This window comes from Heliangelus exortis, chromosome 1 (genome assembly GCF_036169615.1).
Source record: "Heliangelus exortis chromosome 1, bHelExo1.hap1, whole genome shotgun sequence".
Classification (NCBI taxonomy): Eukaryota; Metazoa; Chordata; class Aves; order Apodiformes; family Trochilidae; genus Heliangelus; species Heliangelus exortis.
In genome coordinates this window covers 76132228-76154804 of record NC_092422.1, presented here as the reverse complement: position 1 = coordinate 76154804, position 22577 = coordinate 76132228, and the positions used below count along the sequence as shown (strand labels likewise).

Here is a 22577-nt window from a genome sequence, read left to right as displayed (position 1 = left end):
AAGAGAGAAAAAAAATTGAAGTGTAGAAAGAGGGAACAGGAAAACAAAATACTATAATCACAAGTGTTTTGATTAAAAAAATATATAATTTAGAGCAATCTAAATCATTTCATTTTAAAACTGAGTGCTCAGTGTTGGCTTCCATCAGCCTGATTACATAATTTCATCTATAACTAGACACTCTCTTTCCAGCACATTTAGCATGCATGTCAAACAGCAGCAAAAATTCAGCAAAACAAAAATGGCAATAGAAACGATTACAGTATATTCAGATTTCCAATGAACTGCCATATTAATGAGACAGATGTGAAATGGGCCAAATCAAATCTACCAAAAGAACTTCTGTCATATTTCCAGAAACTTGTAAACAATGTGCTACAACTCCGAAAAGCAGACATCAGTCATGTAAACTGATATTACATAATCCTCTTGGAAAGCCAGACCTAATGTCAATGTTGCATGTTTTGTTCTCATTTTTATTAGACAGGCTAAAACAATAATCCTGTTTAAGGCTTAACACTGAAATTCATCACCTAGGATCTGTACTGAGTAGGTACACTGAGTTCCAAAAACCAGTTCTTAAGTACCCTCAATACATGGTCAAGAGAGTCACCACAATTCAATTATCTCCTACATTCTTTAACAGGGATTTGAAACCAATTTCTGAATAGGAAAGCTAAAAGATTCATGAAATATTGCCTCCAAGTGTCTGGCAAAATCATGTTCAAATCAAAGAAATTGCATTGCATAAAACAACAGACACAAATGTGGCTTTGCTGTGTCTAACTGACTCTGAAAATTACAATCCTTGTAAACAACCACACCTCCATGGCCACCAGCAATCCTGTGACAATAACAAAAGAGAAAACTTTGCTAAAATTAAGTGTCTGCTGCTTCTTTAAACCACCTTGTTAGCTCTCAGCTAAAGCCTTGGTATTCAGTAAATCATAGCTACATCATCTCAGACTGGGATGACTTGTCTGATTACTTCATACTCAGCTTCTCCTCCTGTTTGTGCTAGCCCGTCAAGAATCAAGCCTAGCTTCTGATCTATGCAAGGTACAGTTGCTCTCATGACTGATTTTTGCTTGTGATAGGATACTTGGATTCACTATCCCAAACAAGATTACTGCTGGGGGAGGAACAGGTGTGTGCAACACTAGCAGTAATTTCCATGTGTCTTGCCTTTTGCCACCCACTTTGTCAGCAACAGCAAACCTTGCAGGAGTCTGCTCATCCCCTTTTCCAGCAAGTTTAGCAACAGTGGGGAGTACACAGAGGATACCATGAAGGGGAAATGAGTAAGCTTCCTGTGGAGAGTGGAGCCTGATGAAGGGAGGGCAGAGCTGTCTTGTCACCCACCTACCTCAAATCCTTCATGGATGCCTAAGAGCTCCCCAGTTCCCCTTCATATCACTGAACTTCACTATGTCTCCTCCTTTTACCCCTTTACGTCCCTTTAACATTTAGATCCCATTTAGATGAAGGGTGATAGAAGTCCAAACACTCTGCAAGCCACTACTACCAGATGAGTTTTTGTCATTTTCTGATCATGTCCAGTCTCCCAGAGGAAGATCTTACACCATACCATGTATGGCACCACAATCCCAGCCATATTAAGACAGGAGTTCTAAGAAAGAAAGGTAGTTATCTAGTTCGAATTTATGCTGAAGTCCCTGGGCAGGTATGAAGGATCAAGTACCTTGAATATTCACAGAGCTAATAAATCATTACCATTTTAAAATAATGTCTTGATATATGAGACTTCTTATTTTAACTGGAAAGGTATTAGCGTCGTTATTAACATGAAAGATGATGCAGTTGAAAAGGTTACCTTCACTGTCTTTGAATTTCTTGATAGCCACAATTTCATGTGTCTCCTGTAAAAAAGCAAACAAAGTGAAATGAGCAAGATCTGTTCTGTGTTTTCTCTTGTTTTATGGTGGTGGTGGTTTCTTTTTCCCCCTGAGCATCAGACAATGGAAAAAAAAAGCATTCAGAGAAATTTCACAATACAAACCAAAATTAATTTAAGTTCTGGTAAATACCTCAGTGATCAGACCAAAGACAATGAAAAACCACTTGTAGCAGGTATGTCACAATTAGGAACATCAAATTGAAAAAACAAAGTTAAATACCAAAAATAGGACCTGGGTTACTTGAGAGCTAGATCTATCTTACACACCTTTTCCAATCATCACAGTTTTTTTATAAAAACCAAACACAATATCCCACAATTAGTAGCACACAAAGGCTGGATTGCAGAATAACTGTGCAGCCCTGTGAGGCAGAAAAAGTGAAGCCCTTCTGAAATATCTGAAGATATTTGCATAACCAAGTATTGAGCAACACAAATATTTAGTTTATTTTTCACTTCAAATCATCATAAAACAGGAACCTGTAAACCACTTGATCCTGCTTTAGATAAAAGCACCTGTAAAAACAACTGTAGGTAGCGAATAATGTCTTTTTAAAGCCTTTAAATGAAAACCAATACTACTATGAATAGAAAACAATAAAAATGAGTTTACAAACAAAGAGATAAATATATTTGAGTGCATGTGTATAATTTGCATGTCTAAAAATAGAAAGCCTCCAGTCATCTATCAGAAAAACTGGGAAGTGTTATGTTGTATATTGATTTAAGTGACCAAACTATTTCTACCTTGCATTGAAGACTGAAGTTGAGCAGAAGCAGCAAATGCTATTAACTCTGAGTACTTGCATTGCTTTTTGGCTGCTGAAGCCTATCCCTCATATACAATGGTATAATCAGAAGACTAATATACTACATAAATTCAGCTGAGATACTACAAGGGTCCAAGCACTACCCCTTGCTGAAACAATTTACAGAACAGCAAAGAATAGGATGTCAGAACTGCAGGCATTACACACATTTTAGGTTAAGTGTGATTTTAAAAGCCTTGTCTACAGCTTTTATGTCAAATACAGTTCTTAAATATTTTTCTTTCAGGAAGCTTACAAACCAAATTGTCAAAACTAAACTGAACAGACTTTTTTCCTTATTATATTGTCACTACTAAGTTATAGTATTGTTATATTTATTAACTTTAACAAAGCAATAATAGTAATAGTTACCAGAACTATGAAAGAACACCACTAAGAGGGTGAGTACATTTAGCTTATTTGACTTCTGGCATCTACTATTAGGTGCCTTGGGTAATTAAGCCTCTGAAAGGATTTTATGAAAAAGGAATACTGTAATTGCCCTAAAATCCTCTGCAAACTGTAGCATGCCTATGTTCAGACACTGCGCTTGCACTACTTTTCATACGAGCCAAATTTATCTGTTAGCATTACATTCCTATTTCACATAAAGGAAAAGAATGATTTGCACATGTTTTGGCAACCATCAAAAGGCTGTATTTTTAGTCTCAAAACAATGGCTAAGTACACTGAAAGAAATGTAGGAGTTAAAAGCTGTTGCGGCACACAGACAGCAGTTCTTCACCATTCAAAAAAATCTAGTCCATGTGGCTTCTCTGCCATATGCTGCTGTCCCTGATGTGTACAGTGAATGTGATTATTTTGGAAATTAAGTTTTTAAAAGCTTTTGGGTCACAGTCTTGCAAAAACTTACGCAAGATATGCCATTGAATGTCCTATAGGATTTTGACTCTTCATAGTATTTAAAGCACATGTGGCTCTATGAAGAACAGGACTTAAGCAACACACTTACAGAAGGAAAATTGTGCTCTAAAACTACTCTAACAGTTCAAAATACTACAACATTTAAGGCATTTTCAGTTGAAAATTATCATTATTTAGTTTAGAGAGATAATATATCATAAGCAGGCAATCAAAAATTTATACATTATATATTCCCTGCCTTAGGGCCTGCCCCCCTCTCCCCCGATAACATATAATACATTTAAACAACCTGAAGTGAAACACCAACATGAGACTAGAAAATAGGGGTTTTGAGAAACTGTACAATTAACTTCGTTCCTCCTAGGGGAGGAACATTCTTGTCTAGGTTTCTTGGAGGACTTTATCGTATCTAAATGGCACCTTCCAGGAATCAGATGCTGGTGAAGCAGTCAAGCCACAGCTAAAATGGACACAAGGACACTGAGGATTGCTGTGGGTAGATGTTTAAATACCATGCACCTGCTTGTCAAAAGCCCCTAGCTCCCCTATGATGTGGAACACCTCAAGAACAGTAGGGTATGGTAGCACTACAGCAGGCAGAAAATAAAATTGAAGCTGAATGCATGTTTCCCATTCTTTGGCCAAGTGATATAAACCAACTAAATATGAAAAAACCCCATGCAGCCCCTCAATCACATTTTAAACTAGCTTTTTAAAATCAGAGAATAGTTTGGGTTCCAAGATCATATAGTTCTAATCCCCTGGCATAAGCAGGGACATCTCTCACTAGACCAGGTTGTTCAAAGCCACATTGACCCTGGCCTTGAACACTTCCAGGGATGAGGCATATACATGGAACATTTCCTATACATGTTACAGATAAACAGCATATCTAGCCTGTACAATAAAGTAACATGCCTGGCTTTTGAGCAGCCACTGTACAGAACGAGATTGAAAAGCATGGAAAACACTTTTCAAATGGACCAATTCATCAGGGACATAGTAGGTGTGGTAAAAGTATGCTTCCTGGATTAGAAGATGCTGTCAGATGATACAGGCCCAATCTGGAGTTTCAAATAAGGATTGACATGCACTCAGTGCAAACCAACAGACACCGCATGGCTAAGCAATGAGAGGATGGACAGGATACAGGATATGAAAAAAAGCAGAGTTTTAAGCAATAAGGGAATTCAACTGTGAAAATTAAGACTCCTGTGGAAGTCTGAAAGGTTCCCTACAGATCAAATTTAGACTTTGCTACTTAACCACTAGCTCTGATGCAGATCTGGTTCTCTGCCCCTGAAAAAATAGGCCAAATTGCAATTTTCCAAAGAGAACTATTATTGTCTAAAATATTTGTTTTACATTTCAAAGGTTTTTTTCCAGGCTATGCTCTGAAACAGAACAGTACTAAAAACAATGTTCAGCCTGTCTGATGGTGGAAACCCTCCTCAGACAATAGCTCAGTATCCAACTACTAGCACACAAACTTTTCACACCCAATTAATGTATCATTTTGGTAGACACACTATGACTGGTTGATATTTGAGACTTCTACGAATGTCAAGAAATGGAAAAACTCAAGTAATCTTAAATATTCTGTGCTCTTCGTGGAACACAGAATATCCTTTTCGATGTCTACTTTTACTTACTACTAGCTATATAATGACGTAAGAAAATTTCAGTGCACTTAGCTGTACTTTTGCTTCACTTGGCTAGATTTATTACTAATCCTCCTTTCCTGCAAAATTCTGGCTTGGATATTTCACTTTACATCAGGAGGCAATGGCAAATCTACAAATGGACATGGCAAGTCTCTCTTCGCATCAGTTTTGCTTCTGTTTATTGAACCCATATTATCTTAAATATTCTGTATTATGGAACTCTAGAAAAGACACAGTTTTACAGTAACATGCACATGCAACAACAGATGAACGTTAGGGAAAGTACTTCATGTAAAAGTTAAGGATATACACAAACTGATTATTCAGACTCTGACTACATGTGTCTAAAATAGGACAAAATGTCTCTTCTCCACATACAAATCTGCTAATACCATCTAATAAGGGCAAGATAAAATTTTCTTAATCTACATATGTTCCATTTGCAAAATCACAGAACAGTCATGGTTGGAAAGGACCTCTGAGATCACCAAGTGAAACCATACACACATACAAAACCAAACCAAACAAACAAAAACAACAATAACAAAGAAAAAACAAAAAACAAACAAAAGAACCCAAAAAAACCCCAACACAAAACCCCACACCAAAACAAAACAATGCCCCTGCAGTCTCAGGTACCAGAGCACGTCCTGAAGTACCCCATCTACACGTTTCTTAAATACATCCAGGGATGGTGACTTAACCTCCTCCCTGGGCAGGCAGTTCCAGTGCCTGACCACTCTTTCAGTAAAGAAATTCTTCCTAATATTGAATCTAAATCTCCACTGCTGCAACTTTAGACCATTTCCTCCAGTCCTGTCATTATTCACTTGGGAGAAGAGGCCAACACCCACCTCCCTACAACTTCCTTTTGGGTAGTTGTAGAGGGCAATAAGATCTCTCCTCAGCCTCCTCTTCTCCAAATTAAACACGCCCAGTTGCCTCAGCAGCTCCTCGCAGGATTTGTTCTCTGGGCCCCACACCAGTTTGGTAGCTCTTCTCTAGACAAGTCCCAGCATCTCAATGTCTCTCTTGTAGTGAGGGGCCCAGAACTGAACACAGCATTTGAGGTGTGGCCTCACCAGTGCCAAATACAGATGGACAACCACTTCCCTTCTCCTTCTGGCCACACTATTCCTGATACAAGCCAGGATGCCTTCTTTGCCACCTGGGCACACTGCTGCCTCCTGTTGAGTTGGATCTCCAACAGCACACCCAGCTCCTTTTCTGCTGGGCAGCTTTCCAGACACTCTTCCCCAAGCCTGTAGTGTTGCCTGGGGGTTATTGTGACCAAAATGCAGGACACAACACTTGGCCTTATTGAACCTTATACTTGGCCCATCAACCCAGTCCTTCCAGGTCCCTCTGTAAAGCTTTTCTACCCTCAAGCAGATCAACTCTCCCATCCAATTTGGCATCTTCTGCAAACTTATTGAAGGTGCACTCAATCGCCCTCCATCGAGATCATTGATAAAATCATTAAAGAAGACAAACCCCAAAACTGAGCTTTGAGTTGACCTGCCATCAACTAAATTTGACCCCGTTAATCACAACTCTCTGAGCACGGCCATCCAGACTGATTTTTATCCAGTGATGAATATACCCAGTGACTCATTAGTGATTACTAATCACCCAGAGATTTCTCTCCCAAGTTTCCTCCCAAGACTGTAGCACCTGGTATCTCCTGTAATCAGAATCAAGTGTTCCCTGATTCAAAAACATTTTATTTCATTTCAAGGATACAGTTGCCTATTTTTCCATTGTTTCTAGAGAATACACATGATGTAACAGTACTTTTTCCAAAACAGTACAGGAGTGCATCTCTTTCTAGAAAAATCCTTGATGCTAATGGTGAGAGTACTCAAGGAGAAAAGTGTTCCTCTGCATAACTCAAGATCTAAGAACTATAACAATTCTTCTTTGGGAACAGGAAAATATCATATCTATATGCTATTCTTGAAAATATCAGATGACAAGAAATAACTTCAGATGTCTGCCCCTATTTTTTTAAAAGGTTTCTGTTAAGTTTTCTTTTCTTTTTCTTTAGCATATCAAGGAAGACTTGACACAAAGCATAGGTACACAAGAGGATCCATGAAAAATATGTAAGATTATATGCTTCAGAAAGTTAACAATGGGCCCGCTTTCCTCATTCCTTTCCCTACTAAAGTAGCAGTAGAAGCCCTTCTACCTGCTTTTGCAAGTCAGCTCCATCTGAACTCTGCTTTTCCTGACACCACTCAGATCCAGCCAAGCGATGTTTCTGAATTCCTTCTTCGCAGCCTGTGCTTCACCTCCTGTATACTGCTTTATTTTTTTTAAACTGCAGCACTGCCATGAACTCCCTGCTCCCAAGGCAGTGCTTCCCTAAGCACTGAGATGGATCATTCTTGTACTTGGAGAATTTTCTTCTTAAAAGACTGCCAGCTTTACCTTGCCTTTTAGAGCTACCTCCCATGAGGTCCCCACTTACCAGTTTCTTGAATATTCTCTGTTCCAGGTTTGAACTAATCTGCTCCTTTTTTGCCTCTCAATTTACTTATCTTGAACTACACTATTTCATATTCATTCTAGCAAATTAGTATAATAATGTGCCTTGCCCTTCCAGCATCCGTATCAAAAAATTTCCTTGACATCTTCCATAAATCTCTGGGATCATTCTGATCCTACCACATCACCCTTTCAGCACCTGTCAGGGAATTTAAAGTCCCCCATTAAAACCAGGGTCTGTAATTCACATACTTTTCATAATCAGCTGTTCAAAGAAGTCCACTTCTTTACCCTGATAAGGCAATCTACAGTGATCTCCCAATAAAGTATCACAACTTCTGGTCTCACCCCTAATTCTGAGACACACATTCTCAACAACATTGTCATCCATTCCAGAAAAGACCTCCATATATCTGAGACACTCCTTCAGATAAAGGGCAACCTCACTCCTTTCTCTTTTGGTCCCATCTTTCTTGTAGTGCTTGAATCCACCCATCATAAAGCTCCAGCATTAATTCTATTTTAACTATTTTTAACTACTAAAAAAAGTTCATTTTAGAGTTCTAGCTAAAATAGGATTTCCCAAGGTTATTTTGCAGCAGCCACTATAATTTCCATGCTGCAGATTTACAAGTTTTGCTCCAACCTTCATATTCTGGAGTAGGCCTTAAACCACCAGAGGTGACAATCATCTGTTCAGATACCAGCCATTCCAGAGCTTCTCTGGAGAAGAAGCAAGAGCTGTGGCTAAGGTTACTTTTTTGTTTAATACATTAATTTGAAATAGAGTATAGATTTGTAATTATAAGCTTTCTGCATCTAGGGGAAAGCCCAAAATACAATGTTGTTCTTGTCTAGAATCCCAAAGATGAGAAAATTTATGTTTAGCGTTTCCAATTAAAAAAAAAAATGTTTAAAACTGAAAATTGTTTTTTTCTCCCATTTTGGGTAGGCAAAATAGTGTAACACTGTCTTGTCCATGCAATTTAGTACGTAAAAGCTGTTACTGAATGAAAACAACACCTCTTCTAATCTAGTGTCATCTGGTTGATAGGTTTGGCTCTGGAACACTTCACATCAACTCCAAGATTCTACCATTCTGCGTCCACTCTATCATAAAGCACCCCTCCTCAAATAGCACTAAGGCTCACAAACATCCTTTTCACTTCTTTCACATCTTTAATGATAATATTTTTGTATTGTTCTCTAGGGAAGGGATAATAAATTTGAACAGGAAATGACACCTGATTATCCAGTCTCAGCTCTCTGGCTACTTCTTCCATTAGATGACTGCATTATGGAGAGAAAATACTTTTTTTTCTCCCTAAATATTTGTGGCATTTACAAAAAGACATCTTTTATGCTAGTTTTTTTTCTCTAGCTTTCGTCCCTCAGTCAAGAGATATTTTTTGCTAACATTGTTCTCTTATAAAAGCAAAATTCTAGGGCAGTCTTGCAATAGGGAAAGCTCTATAGATACAAGTTAGTACTATATTCTTGTCCTTAATTTTTAAATTACTTTGGTATTATAAACAGAGCAGGATCATTTTTCCTGATCTTTTATTGATCCTTCCTTTCTGACTCTTTCCCTACCTGCCTAATAGATGCTCTACAGAATCACAAATCAATGCTCTACTTCTTTCCTTTTGCTATTCAGTCTGCATATTGATATGGGGCTTTAGTAGACACCTTCACATCTTCTCAAAATTTCCATATTCAGCTTTGAATACAAAGAAAGACTTTTCTTTAAGATTACATAGACAGAGAATTTTTTGGACAACAAGATAAAAACTCTTGTCTCTTAAGAAAACTGCCATTTTACTCTGCCCATCATTTTAAATTGCAATCCATTTAGAGATTTTATCTTCTTTACAGAACAGCATTAAGGATTAAAATTCAGTCTAAACTGCTTAAAAAAGAGACAGTAGGCAATATTCATAACTCAAACATACCCAGGTCTCTTTGATCACTGTTGTAGAGATCAGAGAAACACAAGGGTTGCTCTACACAAGCTGCATGATAATTTACATAATCACAGAATTTCTGAGGCTGCAAAAGATCTCTGAGACCATCAAGTCCAGCCTGTGACCTAACACCACCACACCAGCTAACCCATGGCACTGAATGACACATCCAGACTTTCCTTAAACACCTCCAGGGATGGTGACTCCACCACTTGCCTGGGCAGTCCATTCCAGTGCCTTATCACCCTCTCCATGAGGAAATGCTTCCTGCTATCCAACCTAAACCTCCCCTGGGGCAGCTTCAGGCCATGACCTCTCATCCTGTCAACAGATGCCTGGGAGAAGAGCCCAACATCCAGCTGGCTACAGCCTCCCTTCAGGGAGTTGTAGTCATAAGGTTCCCTGAGTCTCTTCTCCAGGCTGCACAACCCCAGCTCCCTCAGCCTCTTCTCATAACACTCTCCCCCTGCTCCCTTCACAGCCTCATTGCTCTCTTCTGGAGCACCTCAATGTCCTTCTTGAAGTGAGGGGCCCAGAACTGGACATAGTACTCAATGTGAGGCCTCACCAGTGCTGAGTACATGGGGAGAATTCCATCCCTGGTCCTGCTGGTCACACTGTTCCTGACACAAGCCAGGATGCGATTGGCTTTCTGGGCCACCTGGGCACCCTGCTGGCTCATCTTCAGCTGGATGCCAACCAGTACTCCCAGCTCCTTCTCTGCTGGTCTGCTCTCCAGCCACTAATCAGTTAATTTAGTTAACTTGAGAATGTACATAAGTAAAGGAATCTGCACCTAAGGAAGACTTTGGGTACTACTAGTAAAGAGGAAATAGCAACTAAGTCTCCCTAAAAGATAGCGTTTCTACAGATGAAATTTCAGTTTGGGAGCATAACTGAGAAAGCAAGTTTGCAGGCCTATTTAAGGCAGCCTCTGCAGCACCCAAAGACTCGTGACAAGATCAGTCTATTTTCTCTTATGTGTCAGAAAGGATAAAAAAACCTAAACATCACACAAGTTCTAAGGAGATTAAAAAAGCTACTCTAACAGAAATTGCCCCTACAGATAAGACTAACACATCCCACTTTAGATCTTGCATGCATACATGACTTTTGAGCCAGGAAAAAAAAAGGCATCGTGAAGAATTTAGGTTCTGAAAAGTTTGCCCAAATGTGACAGATGAATACTTCCTGGAAAAGGAAGGAAAATGTTGTCTTGATGTCACCAAGTTCATTGTACCAAACACTGGAAGCAGTTTGTGTACAGAGGGGATAAAAAAAGTGCAGAATGAAGAATTGTTGGCCAGGAAATACACAGGCTAAAGAGACCAGAAAAAGGCAGCAGACAAATGCAGGCTGAAAACAGCTTGGAAGAGAGAACTGGGATAAGGCACCTGGACTCAAAATTTAATATTAAAACCGGCATAACAAACAAGCAAATGAATGTGTGAACATCTAAAATTTTACTGGAATCCAATTTTACTGAAGCAGAGGAATGGTGAGAATTCAGAAATAGCTGCAAATCGAGTAAAACCAGAGATGAGCCTCATTCCACAGCATTCTGGTATGCATGGGGGATGAAGGCAACAGGTTACTCGCTACACCATCTCAAACACTAGAAGCTGACAGCTGTATGACAACTGCGTGGGTATCCATATGGTATTATATGATGAATTTTGTATTTAGAAGTCTATAAAACTGTGCTAAAAAGCAAGTTTATTACACAATATATAAGCAAGGCAGCATTTGAGGGGAAAAGGTAGCATTCTTTTATTAGAATGGCTGGTGTATGCAAAAGAAACTGAAGTCCTTCTCCAGGTCTATAATAGAAACAGCAATCTCCAAAGCTAAATTTAAATTGAGAACAAGAATATTCTGTGTTTAAAAAGACTCAGTACATCTACAGAAAACTTCCAATATTTCCTAAGGTTGAGTTCTTCTCATTTATGTTCAGCCAGCTAAGAGTTGGATATTTAACATGTTGTCAATGCTTCCCCCAGAGCTAGTAAAGCAGGGGAGGAAGATTCAGATGGAAGGTTAGGGACTTCAACCATTTCCAGAGGAAATGCATTGCTTTTTGGATGTTGGACTCCCTCAATTAATATGAAGTAGGGAGATTGGTTATGTAAGACCTACGTACCAAAACAGCAGGTGAGATTAATTCCACCCAAGATACTTTACTTTGCAACCCTTCTGTATGTTTTATTTTTTCACACGTGCACAAGCTTACATGCATGCACGTGTTTTTCAGGTACATTTCAGAGAGTGATTAACATTAGTAACTTCAGAGCAATTACCTTCTCTGTACAAGTATTCTTAGAGTTCCATTGCTACATTGCCATCACAGTCCATTGGATTGTGTTTGCAATACACATGGCCAGAAATACAAATAAAGTATTCCCAACTGTGCTACTGAAGGAAGAACAACTCCATTGCCAACGTAACTGTGCAGCATCAATTCTCACATCCCACAAAGCAATCTGGCATAGCTAGCAGTAAGACCAGAATTTCTGAAGCTCATCCTTCTTCAACCTGCACATTAGAGAATAAAGTACATGTTCCCTGGTAAGTATATTCATGAAGCTATAAATATCTCTGCTCTGAGCTTTGCATTTCCTTTTCCTGGTATAGTTCAGGGAGCTACTCGAGTTCTAAAAAATTCCAAAAAAGGCCCCATTAGAAGTATCTCCTTTCCCTATGTTAAACTTCCAGGAGAATGTTTTAATAAGATTCTTGCGTAGGAGCACAAAGATTTACAAGAGATTTTCATAAGAAAAACATGGATTTAGAATGGGTGTTATATATTGATCTCCTACAGCTACATTTCTCTCAGTTCCAAGGCGCTATAAAGATGCATTTAGGTAGAAGTGAAAGGAAAAGTAACAACTAAAACAGCTTTAGGATTTTTTATGGAGTAAAGGATTAAAATCTTTTACTTAGTAGAATTTGTCATTAATATTTAATAACAGTACTGCTACTACATATAGGATTGAGGGGATACAAAACATTTAATACTACTGCAAAAGTCCAAAAGCTAAAACTGTAAAAGTAAGCTTGGAACTTCATTGCAGTATTCAGTCTAAACTAGATGCAGATATGAAACACAAAGCTTCTTCAGAGGAAGGCTGCCTTCTGTCCTTTGTAATCTGACATAGCAGCAAGCCTTTGGCTGGTACAGAGCATAAACAGCAGCTCTAACAGCAGCTTGTTGATCAGCATTTGTGTTTGACTGTACTAAATCTGGCTTGGTTTCATTATAACATGATTCTGGATGCAAAAATTTGTTTTTTTACAAAAATGACATTACAGCAGAAAATTACATAGTCAAAGCTCTGGGTATGACAAGTAATATAAGATAATGCTAAGAAGTGAATCAGTAATTACTCTAAATTCAGTTAAAAACCCCATTGAAAAATATGAATCAGTCTCCTCACGCAGGTTTCACTTGGGTAGAACAGTGTGAATAGTCAAATATCCTCACGTCTTCAAAACGTAAAAGGTGGCCTTGGAGAAAATTAATTACTAACCTACCCACGCCAAAAAAATCGAGAGGGGAAAAAAACCCAAAAAAACCAACCCCATGGACAAAAGATGCCTGGACCTACTTATTCCTTTACTTGTCTTTCCACAGATTTATTCTTCTTTGAAAGTACAAACTATGCCCACATAATTTGAATCCTAGCCAGTCATTTTCAGAAAAGGCATATTCTCCCATTGAGAAATTCTGGGACTTATTGTTTATTGTAGAAACAGAGCTACAATCTTTAAACAGACTCTTCATTTGCACTTTGTTTTGAAATAGCTCTGTAGTGGTGAAAAAATGCCTTCCTTGATGCAAACATGTTTAGGGAAAAAGAAGATGCTTTAGCAACAAGGATTACTTTACAGGAAGTTCTTGAAACTTCTTTTTCAAATGAAGAGATAAGTGAAATCTGAGAAAATACAATCTGAAGAATTCAGTTGTGAAGCTTTTCATTTAGATTTTGGTTATAGACTTCTACACTCATGCTGAATACTTTCATAAGACAATCATTGTCATTGGTATTTATCATCATAAGTGTTCAGTTCTCACATTTGTAAAAATAAAAAAGGACCAACAATATACTGTGCTATAATTATAGGACATATAAAAATCTGCTAGAAGGCAACAGAAAGAATCAGACTAGTATCAGTTTCTGGAACTGACCAGAAAAACCTACTTACTGTAACTCATTAACTAAACAAAAGTGTGTATATACACTTGCGCATAGCTCCGCTACAAGCAGAAAAACCAAAAGTCTGTTGGTCAAGCAGCAGAAGCTAATCTTCACTAATATAAATTTAAAACTATCAGTTTGAGAACCACAGTGAATGGAAAGTGAGAACTACTATAGACAAGCTGATATCCTTTTTTTGTTTTTCTGACACTGACATCATCGGAGAGCTTTGGTTTGCAGTCCCTTTTTTATGTGAACTGGGGAACTTGGATGAAGGAGTCAGAGTGACATAATTTCTAAATAAAAACACTATCCTTTTTTTTTTTTCCCTCCCAAACCTGGTGGAGTCCATGGGTTAGATACTATTTGCCTCTTTTAAGCCTTACTAAGGGTCACTAGTGAAGTTCCTACTGATTCTCTTTTGCTCCTCAGATAGTTCTGATTCCTTCACACTACAGCAACGTTTACAGCAGTGGGAGCTGCTGTAGCTGCACGTTCTACAAAATTAGAGCAGGTTCAGAACCCAGACACTATCTTGTAAACATTTCTTAACATCTTTCACTAGCTGATGTTCTTAGTGGGGGAAATAAAAAAGGTACACACCACCCAGATGAATTTTTTACAGCCAGTCCCAGGAAATTTGCTCCTGTAGAAGAAGCAGCCAGTCAGCTTGGCTCTGCAGATGGCATTGCCTGTAACATGTTTCTGTGCATAAACATGGCATTACTCCATATCTGTTGGAAATGTTAATTGATTTCAAGAAGATAGCTTGCCTCCTGGTCAAGATCTATAGTGTCAAAATAAATGGTAGGTGTAACCTACCAAAAAAAAACAGGTTTTTTGCCCTATAGATTTTACTCTTTCCACACCTCAGTGCATGATTACAGCTACAAATATCACCTCCCTCTGCTGTACCCAAAAGCCTCACAGTTAAAAAAAAGTGCTGAAAGGAAAATTGATAATGATGGTCAACTTGTTCAGCCAAGTTTAAGTCTAAGAAAACTACTTCACAACTAATTTTCAGCACCCTGGAATCTGTGAATCATCTCAACTGTAATCCAAAAATATGCTTCATAACACACATTTGGCAAGGAATTAATTTCAATATGATAGACTGGACTGAAAGATGAGGAGAAATTGCAGGACCCAAACTATGCTTTCTCTCTGAGAAGATTTTATGGTCAACAGATAATTAGTTGTTCGATAAGGCAGTACAATTCTATCCTAAGAACCAAAAAAAAACCAAACCCAAAGAGTTTTACAGACAACACAGGCATTTGTGCATCTTGTTTCTGCTGCAGAAGTGTGTAACAGATCAGGGGAAGTATGAATAGGATATTGGGGGAGGAATCGAGCGGCATGAGCACGCACAGAAGGAAACTGCACAAGGTTTCAAGAGTTATTTGCACTGGTAATAGAGAAGACTGTTCCCAGGATGGTGCTCTGATAGTAAAACCGAGAAAAATATTATGCCAAGCTCAGAAGGTTACAGCACAGCTGACTTGAAAGCAGATCCTGCATCCTAACAACAGGAGGGCAGCAAGGAAGCTGCAGCTTGTAAGATTACCCAGCCTATCAGGGAATCAGATTATAGACACACATTTCAAACACAAATCCCAAAGAAGGAAAAACAGGTAAGAGCCTCATGGAACTTCAAGTAAGCAAGACTGAGGCTAAGGACCACCCCATAACATTAGACAACATTTAAAGATAGAATTTACATAAGAGATGTAAAAAGTTTTTCATCCTCACCAAGATGAACTCCATAGATGTAGTGGGAACTTGACAGCTACCTACCCTTGTTCTCTGTGCTGCACATCAGAGACACCACCCGAATCAGATACTGCTTACGTGGGCAAACACACACACCTTTATACTTCTAAGAGTGTGGGTATGAGGGTACGAGTAGATAAAATAATGGGTGTCAGTGAGTACAATCATTCCACTTCAAGACCCTGAAAATATTCCCCTTCTTTAAGAATTTTCTCACTGCATTTTGTTATCCTAATCTTTTTGTGCTGCAGTACTCCATAGAAATTAGTCTAGATACATCAGAAGAAAGAGAAGATGCTTTATCCAAGTTTTTAAGGCACAAGAAACTATAAACTGGAGAGCAATGTTGCTATATATATTCAACCAAGAGTTACTTGTGCTCTTCAGAAACAAACCCTCACTTTACTACACGTGAGGAAAAATGAAAATAGCATTCCATAAAATAGGTGATTTTTAAAATAAAGTGCAAAGTTAAGCCATTGTGTTGTACAGTACTAGGATTTAAAATGGAATTTCATGATTTAGCAATCTAAGCTAAAATAATTCTGGGATAATAAATTTTTTAAAAAAATCTTTATAAATATAGAAGATGTTTTGTTTTCCTGTTAAACTAGAATAAGCTTAGATACCCTTTAGAATAGGTTAAAGCAGGAGAAGCTAGCATGCAATTAGACTGTTCTTTATCAAAAGCAAGCAGGGGACTCACCAAACTTTATTGTCCAGGTGCAGCTAAATATAGCCAAAGTACATGTACATCAGAATTGTAATATATGTATATGGGATAAAGAAAGGCTTCCAGTTCTGTGCAAACCTGTAACAATTGCCATGGCTTGAAGAAACACTGAGCACTATGCAGCAGTCTTAACAAAAGAGCCTCTATTCTAGAGCTCAGTCTAGCCTCCCACTGTATCCAAAATTACTTGGATCACCATACTCTGATGCCAGGCTTACCTAGTCCTCTAGGCATTTAGCCAAGATCAAACACCTCATAAAGTTAAATGCAATAATTAAGTTCTTTGCATGAAATTTTACACATTTGTACACATTTCAGACAGCTGTAATGTTATAAATGGAAACTACTTTCGTTTTTACCCCATTAATTGTTCAGGCTTTGAATGGGAAGTAAATACAGATACATGTGAATACAAATTCTGGAATACGTAAATTCTTTTCAAAGAGAATAGAAAGGTTTCTGTATTTTAGGCAGGGGACTCCACCTAATTGGTGGTAACTGAGCAATCACGGAAAATTAAACTACTTTAACCAGGACATTCAGAAGGACAATGTACTATTTAAGAAAACCTAATCTTCACTTATGTAAAAACAGGCATGCCAAGAAGAGCCTACAGCTTTCAGACAAAGTTTTTAGCATTACTGTAAATGTTTTACCTACACTGACAAATGTTCCTTTTCCAGGACTCCTGGCATAAGAAAAGGCTTTACATTCACAAACAAGAACTAAAGACAGAAGTTAATGTAACTGATATATTCAAGAATCTTTAGTGTAGTAACATTTTAGATCAACTTGACTTCTACAAATAATTTTGAAAGGCATATAGATGATCCAGATTAATTTTTCACCATGGAACATTTAGTAATGTACATTAATGATCTTAGAAAAAACAAAGTGTGCTGCATTTTACTGTGCTTTATTTAACTACATGGAACATCCAGATATCAGTTATTAGTCTGTTTTTAGAGCTGCTCAAATGTCCTACAAAAGTTTAAGAAGTCCACAAAAATCCCTCACAAGAAATCAATTAGGCTAAAATTTAGAAATACGAGTTTCTTTGCATCAGTTATTCTACACAGTCATTTGCAATTTGATTAAAAGACTAGACTTTAATCCAATATTCAAGCAAGGTCATGTTACTACAGATGTAGCCCTATAATTAGCCATATGTTGTTCCCTCTCCCATATATTGCTTTGCATTGCATATAAACTCCCTAGCCTGCATCAATGCTTTCCTAATGATCCAAGAGCCTACATCAGGTTCAAAATCCTCAGTGATTTCAGTTTCTTCTGCTGCAGCTTCTAAGAAATTCTGTAGTCAGTTTCTTAAAGTTTAATTTTCAGCATAACATCCCCAGCTTTTTGCAAGAAAGAATAATTCATATGGATAGTCTTGCTTTATGAGCTCATCACTTCTATACCTAAAGGTTTCACACACAAGTGCATTAGGATGAGATACATCACTACAGGCTGTAAGCAATTAAGAGGCATTAGGGGCAGCCACAGAACACACTGCTGCAGATCTGAATGATTCTTGTATTAACACAAGTGTAACGATATATAATCTGTTAGCAGATGGGAGTATGCAGCAAATGCTAAGGCCTTTATTTTTGGCAATGTTCCAAAACTAGTGTTATTTGTGGAATAAGTAGTAACCTTTCACTTAGCCAAACCAGTATCCATAGCAGGAATTCGTGCAATATATTATATAGAAGACTACCAGAAAGACATGCAATTTCTTAAAGAAACAAACAGTGCAATAGATATTTGGTTAATCTTGAGCCATTAGTGTGACAAACTGGAAGAAGCTGTGTTACTAAAAGAAATAGAATCATAGAATCATAGAATCATAGAATCATAGAATCATAGAATCATAGAATCATAGAATCATAGAATTAGCTGGGTTGGAAGGGACCTCAGAGATCATCAAGTCCAACCCTTGACCCACCGGTGTGGTTGCTAGACCATGGCACTGAGTGCCACATCCAGTCTCTTTTTAAATGTCTCTAGGGATGGAGAATCCACCACCTCACTTGTCTGAGATCTTGTGACTTTAACAAATTATTTATTTTTGATTTAAAATTAAAATAATCAGTAATATATTTTACATAACCTTCCAAAGGAAAGATGAACCACTTGTTATTTTTAACTGAAACTTTAATGTCTCCTTCAGTCACCTGAATCGGGTGTTCTCTTAAAAGGCTATCAGGCTGGTTAATCTGGACTTCCCCTTGGTTAAACCATGTTCACCCTCTTATCCTTGATTTGCCTAGACACAGTGCTGAGGATAAGTTGTTCCATCACCTTTCCAGGGATGGAGATGAGACTGACCAGTCTGTAGTTACCAGGGTCCTCATTCTTACCCTTTTTGAAGGCATGAGTGACATTTGCTTTCCTCCAGTCCTCAGGCACCTCTCCTGTTACCCACAACTTACCAAAGATGAGGGAAGAGGCCTAGCAATGACTTCTGCCAACTTCCTCAGCACCTGCAGGTGCATCCCATCAGGATCCATGGATTTATGGATGTCCACATTACTTAATTGATCCCTAACCCAGCTCTCATCAAAAAATGAGGTAAACTTCTCCTTTATCCTGACTTCCTCTGAGGCCTCAGGGGTCTGGGGCTCCTGTGGACAGTCTCCAGCTGAACAGACAGAGACAAAGGTGGAATTCAGTAACTCTGCTTTCTTTGTATCCACTGTCACCAGGGCACCCACCTCATTCAGCCTACATTGCCTCTACTCTTACTTTTGTTGCAGTGTATTTCAAGAAGCCCTTTCTGTTGTCCTTGGCCCTTTTTGCAAGACTTAATTCCAAAGAGGCCTTAGCTTTCCTGGTTGCCTCCCTACATCTCCTGACAACAGTCTTATATTTCTCCAAAGTGGCCAGCCCTTCCTTCCATGATCTGTAGACTTTCCTCTTCCACTTGAGTTTGCCCAGCAGTCCCTTCTTTAACCATGGGAGTCTCCTGTCTCCCTTTCTTGATTCCTGCCTGTAGGGATGCTCTGATCTTGTGCTTGAAAGCAGTGGTCCTTGAATGTTAACCAACTATCTTGGGTCCTTTTATCTTCTAGTACCTTGTCCCATGGAATTTTCCCTGGCAATTGCTTGAAAAGCCCAAAGTCAGCCCTGCTGAAGTTCAGGGCCATGATCCTACTTGGTGTTCTGCTCTTACCACACAAGATCCTGAACTCCACCATCTCATGGTCTCTGCAGTCAAGGCTGCCCCCAGCTTTCACTGCTTCAACCAGACCCTTCTTGTTAGGAAGTATAAGATCCAGCAGTGCTCCAGTTTGTTCCTCCACCATTTGCATCAAGAAGTTATTATCAATGCACTGGAGGATCCTCCTAGATTGTGAATGGCTGCCTGAATAGGCCTTCCAGCAAATACTTGGGTAGTTAAAATCACCCATGAAAACCAGGGCATGCATACATATGAATCTTCCAGCTGGAATATGGAAGCCCATTAAGGAAATCCTATATACCTAATATTTCATACCAGAATTCTGTAAGGAATTCAAAAGGTTATTCATTGCTTAATGGTGAAGCTGAAGCAAATGTTTATTAAAGAATTAATATGATTTTCAGACTAGAGCCTGCCTAGTAGCTCTATTTTCCTCACATAATAATCAAGACAGATCTTAAGTCTGACTACTGCAAACATTTACTACTGGCACACTATTTACTTCAGAAGTTCAGTACAGGACTCATGTTTACTGTATTTATTTCACATAAATTTTGGCACAAAAATCACATCAGTGAGTTGGTGCTTTAGCCTAAGGAACCACAATAATCCTCTGTGGGTAAGCTGCCATGACTGGAGGAAAATGGTATGCTGCACAGATTTGCCCTTGGCCATGATTAAAAACAAAAATCTTGCCACAGAGCCAAAACATATTTGCTTAGTAGTGAAAATCAGCAATACTGCTTTTAATTACATACAAAATCAAAGAAAAAGATCAGCAAAAAAATTGAGGATGTAACCAGAGGCAGCAACAAGATAGCAATAGTAACAATGAAAGAATGTGACATACTTACTTCAGTAAGAACTGGCACTGTACTTTTTTCCTTGGTTTTAGGGTAAGACTATTTCTATGTAAATTGATGGTATATGAAAATTAACAAGGACACAGTATACAGAAATATCAGTTAATACTTTAAACAGTATGCACAGTCAAGTAGAGGAGCAAAAGGACAGATAGCTTTAATAACAGGGTAAGATAAAAAATACACTGCTGACATTATCTGTGCTAGAGCACTCTGGTGAAAATCACCTTTAGTAGCACTGTATAATTAGGAGACTGTAAATACTGTGGGAAATATCACAACATGCCTGTCCTATTCTTAATTCCTTTTTTACCTTTAACAAAGTCAGGTCTAAAATACTGAACAAAATGAACTCATCTGACTCAAAATGACCCTTTTGCATTAATTGAATCACTTGCTCTGCATTCAATATCTTCTTTTCCTTAACACTGCACTCCATTTTCCATAACTTTTAACTGTAGTACTTTCATATTTGCCTTCTGATCAATCATTAAAATAGCAATACTGCACCTAATATCTATCTAAATCCAAACCAGACACAAATACACCTCCCTTAACTCCCTATTCAGTGCTGCTTTCGGGTCAGTTAATCAGCCAATTCTCAAATCTACACAGCTCTAAAAATTATTCAGAAACATTGATCAGAATCTTATGAAGTTCTCAGTCATCTAAGTAGACTATCACAATGCAACTTCCTTTATTAGGGACACATGATTCAAAGAAATTGGTTTTGCCTGACAAAACCTACTTCCCACACTTATATATCCACCCTTTTTCTCTTGTTCTATGATCAACTCCTCCATTACTAAGAGCTGAAGTGACATGAACTTAGGTATCTTCTCCTGTCTGATTACTCAGTCTTTTAGAATTAATCACAGTATTACAAAGACTAAGAACCAGAAACTTCCAAATCAGCACAAGGTAGCCTTCTGAGTTTCAAACACCAGACAGTGCTAGTTGCTTCTCTAGGGAAATAGTAAAATCTGCAATCAGCTCATACTACCTCCATTATATGAAAGATTTTAACACTGAGGGGGAAAAAATGCAGACAGCAATCTGTGCTCATTTTGGGAACTCGGATTTTTGGTTTACTCATCATTTCATTTCTCAGTCATTCAAACAGGAACTACTGTCAAATCAGTAAAATACAAAGTAAAGAAAGAGTTGCATCTATCTCAGCATAGAACATAGTATCAGAAAAAAGCCAAAGATAAACTGGAAAGAATAATGAATTTTTCAGTCCAAAATTCAGATTTTTTCAGAATTCAGTCCAATTTTTCAGACCCCAAATTTTCTCTGAGTATAAAACGCTTTCATTCCCTCTGCAAAAGAAGTGTGACCAGATCCCCGGTGTCTGTACCCAAGCCCAGGTATTGTGGGAAACAAAACCAAGGAATGAGGAGTCAGTGCAAGGATATAGCAATACATGTTTTTCTGAACTACCCATCATCTTAGATGATGAAATCACTCATAAGGATTACATAAAATGTGGTGGGATAGCTTATGTGACCAAAGCATTGCCACAGACATGGGATATTTTGAGAACAGACTAAGACAGCAAGCAGATTCTTGTCAAGCAAAGGGAGGTCTGAATGCATGGGAATTTGCCTTGAAATGATTAAGACACCTGTCAAAAGATTTTTGCATGAGTGTTAGAACAACACAGGTGACATGAGGGTGGATGTCTGCTTCAAAGCACCTGATCATGACTGCAAAACAGGTAAAGCCTTTTGTGTTGGGTCAGTGGGGTGGGGCACAGACCTGGCTCCTATGAGAAGCTGCTGCAAGTTTCCCTAGCTCAAAAATCCTGCCCTGCCGCTGGCCAGGGCTGAGCCGAGAAGGGAAGCTGGATGCGCCTTTGTGAGTAACACATTCAAGAAAGGGAAAAGGAAACAGTAAAAAGAGCTGCAAGGCAGGGCAAAGGGGGAGGTGAGAGCAATGCAAGAGCCGAGGTACCAAGGTTGGTGAGGATTGCAAGGGAGGTGCTGCTCAAGTAGAGGTTGCCCTGCAGCCTGTGGGGAGGTGGCAGCTGAGCCCTGCAGCCCATAGAGAAGCGCGGTGGAGCTGCAGCCTGAGAGGGATCCCAGAGAGGGTCAGA

General features: G+C 38.6%; 1 protein-coding gene across 10 annotated transcripts in view; it reads right to left on the bottom strand.

The window, feature by feature from the left end:
- CDKL5 (cyclin dependent kinase like 5) overlaps nt 1-22577 on the bottom strand; it is a 124541-nt gene that overhangs the window by 48344 nt on the left and 53620 nt on the right. For 8 of the 10 annotated variants that reach the window (XM_071749125.1, XM_071749116.1, XM_071749093.1 and 5 more), the window contains one exon: nt 1835-1880. In XM_071749125.1, the coding sequence (XP_071605226.1) occupies nt 1835-1880 (46 nt within the window). Of the gene's footprint in view, nt 1-1734; nt 1881-12027; nt 12051-22577 lie in introns of those variants that run through there. The other 2 variants (XM_071749134.1, XM_071749140.1) reach the window with 2 other exon arrangements.